This window comes from Mus pahari, chromosome 12 (assembly GCF_900095145.1).
Source record: "Mus pahari chromosome 12, PAHARI_EIJ_v1.1, whole genome shotgun sequence".
Classification (NCBI taxonomy): Eukaryota; Metazoa; Chordata; class Mammalia; order Rodentia; family Muridae; genus Mus; species Mus pahari.
Window position 1 is genome coordinate 27,909,535 of NC_034601.1, and position 10,345 is coordinate 27,919,879.

Sequence of the window (10,345 nt, forward strand, 5' to 3'; positions counted from 1 at the left end):
TGGACAGAGTGGTGTATATCTGTAACCTCTGGATTGGACAGAGTGGTGTATAACCGTAACCTCTGGACTGGAGAGGCAGAGGGTCAGAAGCTCAAGTTCATCCCTGACTACATGTTGAGTTCAAGGCTGGCCTGGGCTATATGTGAGACACTGTGTCAAAAACAAACAAACAAACAAACAAACAAACAAAAACTAGTTTCATTCAAGAAAAGACAAAGTCCAAGCCAGGTGTGGTATCAGATGGCTATAATTCTATCAGTCAAGGGGCTGAAGCAGAAGGATTATGAGCTGAGCTACACAGGAGGAAGACCTTGTCTCCAAAAAGAAAAAAAAAGAAAAACCTTTATGAAACATTTCAAATTAAATTCAATAACATATTCTAAAAAGATGAAGCTGGGCAGTGGTGGTGCACGCCTTTAATCCCAGCACTCAGGAGGCAGAGGCAGGTGGATCACTGTGAGTTTCAGGACAGCCTGATCTACAAAGAGAGTTCCAAGACAGTCAGAGCTACACAGAGAAACCCTGTCACAACAAAACAAACAACAAAAAGATGATACAACATGGCTACATACGTTTATCTAAGAAATGCAATATCCAGGGATGGAGAGGTGGCTCAGAGGTTGGGAGCACATACTTCTCTTTCAGAGGACATGAGTTTGGTTCCTAGCACCCACGTCAGATGACTCACAACTCCCTGCAACTCCAGCGCCAACACATCTAACACCATCTTCTGGCCTTTGTAGGCACTACATTCACACACAGAGACACACGTGAATGTACACATAATTAAAAATAAAAATGCATTTTATTGAGCATCAGAAAACAAAAATAAAGGGGCTGGAGAGATGGATCAGTGGTTAAGAGCACTAACTGCTCTTCCAGAGGACTGGGGTTCAATTTCCAGCACCCACATAGTAGTTTACAACTTTCTGTAATCTAGTTCCAGAGGATCTGACACCTGTACACAGACAAATGCAGGCAAAACACCAATGTACATAAAATAAAAAGAAAAAAAAGGAAATGAAAATCTATCTACCCTGTTAATAAAAATTTAAAATAACCACTTAATTATCTCACTTGATACAGCAAAAACATTAATTAACGTTCATAATTAAAATTCAACAAACCAGGATGAGAACTTCCTCATTCTAATAAAGAACATCTTTTAAAACTGTGGTAATTAATAAAAAGCATTAAAAATCTGTCTTGCTTAAGGGCTAAAAACAGAATGCTTGAGACAGTGAGATGACTTGGCAAATAAAGATGCTTGCTACCAACCAGGCCTGACTTAGGTTTGATCTCTGGGACCTCCATGGTGGAGAGAGAGAATCAGCTCCTGCAAGTTACTCTCTCACCTCCACATGCACACATTAAAATACCTAAAAATAAGTTTAAAAAGAAAGAGGGGAAGGGAAGGAGAAAGAGAGAAGGCCCCCCAAAATAAAAATGTTTTCCCTCTGGGGTTGAGAACAAGGTAAAGATGTTGCCCTACTAATCAAAGCATGGCCCTGGGGGGGGGGTCCCTGAAGTCCCTAGAGTCCCTGGAGTCCCTGGAGTCCCTGGAGTCCTTAGAGCCCCTGGGGTCCCTAGGGTCCCTGGTACAGTATGGACAACAGGTAAAAGACACACAGATTTGAAACAATTACACTAAGCTAAACCATCCAGTCTTAACATACTGTCTGAGCCCATTCCTATAAAAGCTGAAACCTGCACACTTATCAACAGCGGAATAAAACATAATTGGTGCCTTCTAGGCAGTAGGTGGGGGAAGAATCACAAAAGAGCACAAGACAATCTTTACAGGACATTGATATATGTATTAGTCAGGATACGGTGGTATTGTCATAGGTATCTGTTCTGTGTACCTATATAAACTGTATACTTTAAATGAACATCTTTTATTGGCTATCAATTATATCTCAATAAAATGGAGGGGGAAAGGAAACCTAAAAGGTACATTAAACAAAATGTAGTAAAGGGGTTAAGTGTAAGAAAGTTGTGAGGATTGTGCCTGAGCTATATAGTAAGACCCTGTCCCAAGGGTGGGGCATGGAGTCAAAGCTCAGTTGGCAAAGCGGCAGCATCAACGAGGCCCTGAGAAAACCCAAGTCCCATCTTCAGCGCTTGCCTAAAGAGCCAGGTGAGTCCAGGGTCCCAGGTGACAGCCTATGTTTCAAGGAAGAAGAAGGGGACATGGGTACAGACAGACGTGGTGTACTCATGTATGAGGTTCTCAAATTAATAATAATATAAAACCAAGTTGGACAGCTCATGAGGAAGTAGACCAGAAGTTGATCTCTGGCCTCTCCACACCTGTGTGCAATGAACTGTAGAAAGCCTCTAAGGCGTTGAGAAAAATAACCATTTGCTCTTTAAGCTGAGCAAGGGTAAGAGATACAATTTCCATATTGTTTACTGCTGATCCTCTGAACCTAGTACAATGTCTGGCTCTCAACTCCTACCTGAACATGTGTGTACACACAAGCACACCACACCAAACATCCACCCACATATAATGTATAATCTTAAGTACTACATCAGATACGAATAGTATAAATTGCAGTTTATATGCAACATGTGACATATCATGCCCTTGCTTATCTGGAATCCATATTAATTGGTCCTCAATTTCCTCTGACCATACTAGATGTTGTCTTATCTATACTGTATGAAATCAATCCTCTGCAAAGGGTGGCTGCCTGAATTCTGCTTCTTTTGACTTAGATGAGGATTCTGAACTGCTCCACGCCAGGCAAGGGTATGTGCTCCACCTAGCACAGCGCCTCATTGATGTAGGTGCTCAGAAAGTGCCTTTTACTCTGCAAGTTGTGTGAAGTTGTGAAGCACTGTATCCATATTGTTTGCTGCTTATTCCTGAGGGCCTATTACCACACCTGGTGCACAGTAACTATAATGATTAACTGAAGAGCAATTGCTCATGCACCTAGAAAATGCAGAGTCAGTCTTTAACTCCAGCTTTTGTTAACATGGCTGATCAACATCTAAGTCAGCTGTCTATGCTTGAAAGTGTGTGTGTGTGTGTGTGTGTGTGTGTGTGTGTGTGTGTGTGTGTGTACGGACAGGGAAGGCACAGAGGTAGAAGCAATGAGGCAGATTGGTCACATCCACAGTCAGGAGGCAGAGCGATGAAAGGACAAGTTCAACTTGTAGACTGGTGTTGCCCACATGTAGTGTGAGCCTTCTACCTCAGGCAGCTCAGCCTAGAAACTTCCTCATAACCACGCTTGAAGGGGTGCTTCCTAGGAGAGTCTAGATCCTGCAAAGTTGAAAATTAATATTAACTCTCACATAGCCAGAGCTGACTGAGACATTACTAATATCAGCATTGTAGTCGTAACTTTTTATTCTTCTCTCAATGTAAACCCAGTTACATCCTGGCTATGATCCTGGAACTACAATTTATTAATATGATATGAGGGAGGGATAATTGAGATTCATAGACTTTAACCATTTACCTCGAGTGACAGAGCTTCTGAGAATCAAATTCAGATCTGTAACTCCAAGGTCATTTTGACTATACCATCTAACTGATTTAGATTGATTACTTACAAGTCTAGTCTTTATGGTAATGTTTGTATTGAGACCACGGCTCTGATCACAACTTCATATTTAAACTTTAATTGATGCACTAGTACAAAGTCAGATTTCTTCACAAAAATACTAGTGATTATCAATGAGTTATAGAAGATGTGCAAATACTGGTGCCCTCATATGTTGTTGATGACAATATAGTGTAGGCTTGTGAAAATCAATCTGCCAGTTCCTTATAAAGTTAAAGCACTGTCCCATGGTCCAGCAATCCATATCCAGTATGTTTCTAAGAAGTGAGGACTTAGATCCACGCCAAACTCATATATGAAAGTTCATAGCATACTATTTATAATAACCAAAAAGTGAAAACAGACAACTGTCTACCAACTGATAAAGAAAACACTACATCCATGCAATGGAATACTATTCAAGTACCAACAGGAGTGAGGTTAAAATATGAGCAGTCCTAGAAAACCTTGTTTAGTGAAAGAAGCTAGACACAGAAGATTGTATACTGTATGCTCCTGTTTGTACGAAATGTCCAGAAGGAGCAATCTACAGAGACAGACATGAGAGGAATGACTGCGATGCTTGTTTTGCTTTGTGTGTGACCTATATACTGACATAGAATTACCACAGTGCTTTACTCTTGTATCTTTTGACATCTGAGAAAGTCTCTGAATCGCTGAGGCCTTAGCCCTTGGGAACTTGAAATTCCAGATAAAACAAGAAGGGTGAGATACCAAGGAACATTATACAAAACTAAAAGATTTGGAATCAGGCTTCAGTTTTGAGAAGAGACGGGGACAAAAGGTAGTACTTACTATATTGGTACAAAAAAGTTTTTATACATTGGAATATTTGTTATTTGTTCTATACATACCTAAAATTAAAAAAAAACCCAAATTCCAAAATCTAAACACACCTGTTTTGTTATATCAAATGCATGCTTTCAAAATCTAAATGCTTTAACTTTTTCATATAGATTAGAAAGAAGATTAGAAACAAGACGGGCTGGTAGGATGGCTCAGTGAGTAAGGGTGCTTGCTGCTAAGTCTGACAATAAGAGTGTGATCCCTACATGGTAGAAAGAGAGAATGGACTCCCACAAGTTGTCCTCTGATTCCACATGTGCCATGTTACATGTGCTCACATACAAGCTCACCACATACACATATACAATAAATAAATAAATAAATAAAGTAAACAGACTTTCCAAGCTAGGTATGGTAGGGCACACTTGGCACTAAGAAGGCAGAGGTGAGCAGATTTCTGTAAGAGACCAGCCTGATTGCATAGGGAGCTCCAGGTCAGTCAGGGCTGCATATGAGATCCTGCTGTTTAAATAAATAAATAAATAAATAAATAAATAAATAAATGAACCGGGCTGGAGAGATGGCTCAGCAATTAAGAGCACTGACTGCTCTTCCAAAGGTCCTAAGTTCAAATCCCAGCAACCATATGGTGGCTCTGTAATGAGATCCATCTGTAATGAGATCAGATGCCCTCTTCTGGTGTGCCTGAAAACAGCTACTTACATTAAATAAATAAATATTAAAAAAAAAAAAAAGAACCAATCTACAATTCTTTTCTGTAGTTTACTTCTACAAATGAGCAGAAAGCACAGAAGCTATAACTAATGGCAGAGGGCTAATGCAGAGAGAAATGTCTTGTGCTTAGAGGATCTTAGAAATGTAAAGACAGGGTTTCTGGCCTCAAACTCAGAGATCTGCCTGCCTCTGCTGGGATTAAAGTTGTGCACCACCACCACCCAACTCAGGATTGTAAAGAATCTTAGGATAACCTATGCAGACTAAGGCCTATAGCATTCCATAAGGTAACATAACAAGTGACTGAAGAAAATGATAAATGTAGTATTCAATAACCCCAGGCACTTAGAACCTTTCTTGTTTGGTTGTTTGGTTTTGGTTTGGTTGTTTTGAGACAGTCTCACTGTGGAGCTCTGGCTGGTCTAGAATCCTCAGAGATCCACCTGCCTTTGCCTTCTGAGTGCTAAGACCAAAGGTGCCTGACCTCACCCACATTCTTCTTTACAATCTAGCTTTCCCAGTTGCTAGCAGTTAAAGGGTTTGGGGGTTAGAGAGTAAAATAGCAAACTCAAGGACCTTGTGGCAAAAGCATCAGCTATTCTACTTGACATGCCAGATTTTATTGTTGAATCTTGCTGAACTCAAACTTTTTACCATTAGTTTCTTGTGTGCCTTCATAGGCGTGTGCTATGTTAACTGACTATATACAGTTACAGTTTTGCCATGGGAAAGAAAACTAACTTGACTTTTGTTGTTGTGTTGAGACAGGCGATCTCTAAATAGCCCTGATTATCCTGGAACTATGATCTGGCTGGCTTACAGCTTACAGAAATTCACTCACTCGTCTTTGCCTCCTGAGTATTGCAATTAAAGGCATTGGAAAACACACCTGGCCCAACTTGACTTTTGAGAATAAGGAATTGTATTTCTCAAAGTCTCAACAGAAAATTATACGTTTCCTCAAGATAAGACTACTATGGTTCATCAAACACCCCAAAACATCATGCTTTTGGATGGAATCATGACTTAGAGTGGTTTTTCTTTTAACCATAACATTAGAAGCATTGGTATGTAGTTTTAAGATCAATCAGTAACTGTCACAATCTTTACTAAAAAGGGTAGATATGATATAACCAGGTTTCAGCTGGTAAAAGTTAGAAAATACGTTATTAATAGATGCAATTGTACATGATAGTATTTTAAATTATGGAAGCTCCAAGCAAAAAATAGGAAAATGTGTCACAGCTGTTGAATTTGCAAATCACGTGGATTGTGACATTACTAAATTAAATATAGGATAGTGTGGTTTTTCAGATTCCTTGGGTCACCACAAAGCTAGCTCGGGCCTCTACTAAAGAAATTTTAGGAAGTGAAGAAAATGGTGGCAGAGATTTCTACACGAACAGAACATGTGACACTGTTTTCTCCTTAGATGAAAATTCCTGAGATGGTTTTGAGCTGTTATATGGGGGGATGGAAAAACAGGCACGCTTTCAGGCAAGTGCGTTGTAGAGAATAAAGTAAAAAAAGAAGGGGGGGGGTTATAACATTTCGTAAAGGGGAAACGAATTATTAAGCGGGAATGGAAACATTAAGTTTTTCTATAAAGACGATTAAGGAATACACATACACACACACACACACACACACACACACACATATATATATATATATATATATATATAATAGAAAAACGCAGCCAAATAAACAGAAGTACTTACCCTCGCAAGGGAAGATGAGGTCTTACTAAGGTAGCTAGTACCGAGCCAAATGTTTATAGAGTGCCGATTGAGACAAGGTACAGATACATTAGCATTTACTTTTATTGTTAAGGTGACTCAAGAACTGTCACTGCAGCCTTTGCTATCAGACGTGGCAACTCAGGGACAGGGGAGCTGGGACCCATCGCTGCAATCTCCGCTCGCAGGGGTCTGTCCAGCCTCCCTAGGCTGCACTGCAGAGGGGCGTGCCGGGCCTTTCGGCAGCAGGACCGGCCGGAACAGCTGAGCCAGGCTAGTTGTTCAGACTCGGTTTCGGAGGCGTTGCCAATGGTGTGGACCTTCGAGGCGCTAGGACAGCAGCTATTGCGGGCACCCTAGGCTGAGGCTCCAGGACGGCGCCCCGCACCGGCAAGGGCCGCTAGGAACCGGTTTCGCGTGGGCCTCTCTAGCCCGCAGTTCGTCTCGGTAGTCCCTCTCCCCCGCCCGCTGCTGGGGGGTGGGAGGGCGAGGACGCCGCCGGCGCGCGTGCGCGCTCTGCGCTGCAGCTAGTCTGCGTGCGTGAGTGGGAGGCGGCGGGCCTGCGACTCTGGCCTTCCCGGCTGACTGCTCCGACGCCGCAACCCCAGTCATGAACCGGTTTGGCACCAGGTTGGTGGGAGCCCCGGCGACCCCGCCGCCACCACCGAAAGCACGAAGCAATGAGAACCTCGACAAAATCGATATGTCCCTGGGTGAGGGACCAGGGTGGCCGCGTCGTGGTGGGGGGAGGGGGCGGGAGCCGCGGTGGGGGAAGGGGCGGTTGACCGCGGTTGCCTGTCCGGTTTGGTCGCGCGTGGGCGGAACCGGCGCGGACCCCCGAGGTGGGACGGGAGCGACGCCGGCGTGTCCCCCATCCCCCGGGGGTAGGGAGGGGTCGTAACAAGGACTGGCGGGGCCGGGCGGTCCGCAGGGTCGGTGGTTGCTGTCTTCTTCCCCCCGCGGGACGGGGTCTCTTGGGCCACCCGGGCCGGCGTGTGCTCTCCCACCCGGGGCTTTTCCTTATAAAGGGTCTTAGAACCAGGCTGGGGCTGCAACTGACTAAAGCCAGCCACCGCGAGAGTAGCTTGTCTGATGTGAATGCCCAGAAGTGCTCTGGGCACGGGCGATTTCCAACCGGCGCCCCCCTGGGAACGCCGGGGAACCCGGACGCGGTCCCAGAACGGCCGCTCGGAGGGGTCGTTAAGCATGAACCGTATTACTGTGTTTGATTAGATGTTTACTGAAGCGTGTTCCCTAGCACGGTTTCAAAGTTAGCCAGTTGGGGGTGGGGAGGGAGAGATGTACGCAGATTGATAAAATGTCATGTAGAACATGGGGTCCCGTATACGTAAAAAGGATGCCGTGGTTTGCTGCTGATTATATAAGAAAAGCATGAGGATTGTTTTTTATTTTCGAAAAAAAAAAAATTCAGATCCAACAGTATGAGGGCTTCTGTTTGGTGTGGCTTAGCAAATCCAAAAGTAATTCCATTTTTTTTTTTTTTTTTTTTTTTTGGTAGAGTCAAGTTAATGGTACTAGATAGAATCAGTGCTATCTTTCCTTTTCCTCTTTCCGGGTCTTTTCTCACCACACCACCGCTCTTTGACATTTTAAAATACCTGAATACTGAACTTGTGTTTCGCTTCGAATGGAAGGATATCCTGGGCCTCAGTAGCCCAGGGACCATACAGCTCATGAGGGGAGCAGGTGGCCCAGTGGAAGGGCATCCTGAGACACGGGTGCCTTCGCAGCTCCCAGGGGAGGGTATTCCCAGCTGAGCTGAGGCTCTCCGGAGTCTCTGCCCTACTCACTTCTTTGCTTCTCTTCATTGCTTCTTGGCTTCTTATTGGTCACAGCAGGCAGCAAATCTCAGAAAAGAGATTTATTGGAGGATCCAGAGAGAGGAGGAACGAATCCAGGGATGGCTGCCCTCTGCTCCCCCTATAGGACAGCGGGGAATTGGACAAAAGGCAAGGGCTTATATAGGGTTTCTTAGGGGATAGAGCTTTTCAGGACAGATTTCCAGAATAAGTATTGGTGAGTTTTCCTACTCAGGGATTGGTTAGTTTTTGTGGGAAGCTCAGCGATTGGTGGGTTTTTCCTGCTCAGGGATTGGTAGATTTTCAACCCTTTTCTCTGCCTTGGGGCCCATGGGTTAGGATAGGAAGTCCTTCTTGACCAATGGACTGGACCACAGGCTCCTTTGGCTGAGGTGCCATCACAGAGAGGCTGGAAAGGAGCTGTGGACTGCCACGGTGGGACAACTCCTGCAGCAGTATTTCAGGGTGGCACATTAACTTTTCCACCTCTAGGCTTTAGGCTGAGGTGGAAAAGGAGATGCACCACCGCAACAGCTCCTGTGATAGTTCTAGGCTGAGGAGGTGATGAGGTGCCTCCATTTTGTCTGCTCCTGTGGAGGCATCTTACAATGGTCCTAGGCTGGGGTAAGAAGGAGGGGCTGGCTGCTTATAGAGTACAGAACTTAGATGTAACCTATTCTGAGGATGTTATTTAAGGTAATTCTGGGCCTGGAAATACTTGTGTTATTTCTTTACATTCGTGTTATCTCTTCTGTTACTTGGAAAATTTTTGATCAGCAGTTAAGAACTCTTCCTTGGTTTCTGGGGTTGCCTTAAGTCAAAACCTAATATTTGAACTAGTAAATTAACAGGAATGTGTTTGGCCTTTATTTAGTCTGACCACATTGGCTGATCAGTAATGAACTCCAAAAAATAAAAAAATAAAAGACAGCTTTTGATTGAAAGCTGTGAATTTGTATAACATGTTTATTGGATGCTAGGCTGTAAACTAAACATTTAATATAATTTAATGTCCTAATAACCTCACAAGTGTTGTACTCCTAGTGATAAGTGTGTAGAGCCATACTATTTCATGAGCACCCTGCTTCTGGCATTTACTAGCCCTGTGACTATGGACAAATTGTCTAAAAAGGTGATGATATAGTAGGGCTAGAGAGATTGCTTAGTGTTAAGAACATACTCTGTTCTTGCAGAGACCCAAAGTTTGGTTCCCAGTACCTACTTTAGGCAGCTTGGCCCACAACATAACTCCAGTTCCAGAGTCCCATTTTCTCTTGGTGTCCATAGACACTGCTTACATACACAAATTCACAATCATAAACACATAATTAAAAATAAAAACCTAAAAAAGGTGATAGCAGCTATCTCATGGGATTGCTATATTAAATGGGTCAATAGGCAAATGAAAACTGCTTGGAACAATATTTGGTGGACAAGAAATGCTATGTATCTACAGGGTCTCATTACCCCCGACTGGCCTGAAACCAGGATGGCCTGTAGACCAGGGTGACCTCAAACTCATAGAGAATCACCTAACTCTTCCTCTCGAGTGCTGGAATTGAAGGCCTATAGAAAGCAGAAGAGGAGCCGGGCGTGGTGGCACACGCCTTTAATCCCAGCACTCGGGAGGCAGAGGCAGGTGGATTTCTGAGTTCAAGGCCAGCCTGGTCTACAAAGTGAGTTC

At 43.7% G+C, this 10,345-nt stretch overlaps 2 protein-coding genes across 3 annotated transcripts in view; one reads left to right on the plus strand and one right to left on the minus strand.

Annotated features, from left to right (window-relative positions):
• Positions 1-7,244, minus strand: part of Rubcn (rubicon autophagy regulator) — a 56,635-nt gene extending 49,391 nt beyond the window's left edge. Inside the window, exon 1 of the mRNA XM_029544565.1 lies at positions 6,824-7,244. The gene's annotated coding sequence lies outside the window, so the exon portion shown is untranslated. The remainder of the gene's footprint in view (positions 1-6,823) is intronic.
• An 87-nt stretch (positions 7,245-7,331) lies between these two features.
• Fyttd1 (forty-two-three domain containing 1) overlaps positions 7,332-10,345 on the plus strand; it is a 30,018-nt gene continuing 27,004 nt past the window's right edge. The window contains exon 1 of one of the 2 annotated variants that reach the window (XM_021209098.1): positions 7,332-7,554. In XM_021209098.1, coding sequence (XP_021064757.1) covers positions 7,452-7,554 — 103 coding nt within the window. In that variant the 5' untranslated portion in view covers positions 7,332-7,451. The remainder of the gene's footprint in view (positions 7,555-10,345) is intronic. The other variant, XM_029544595.1, reaches the window with a different exon arrangement.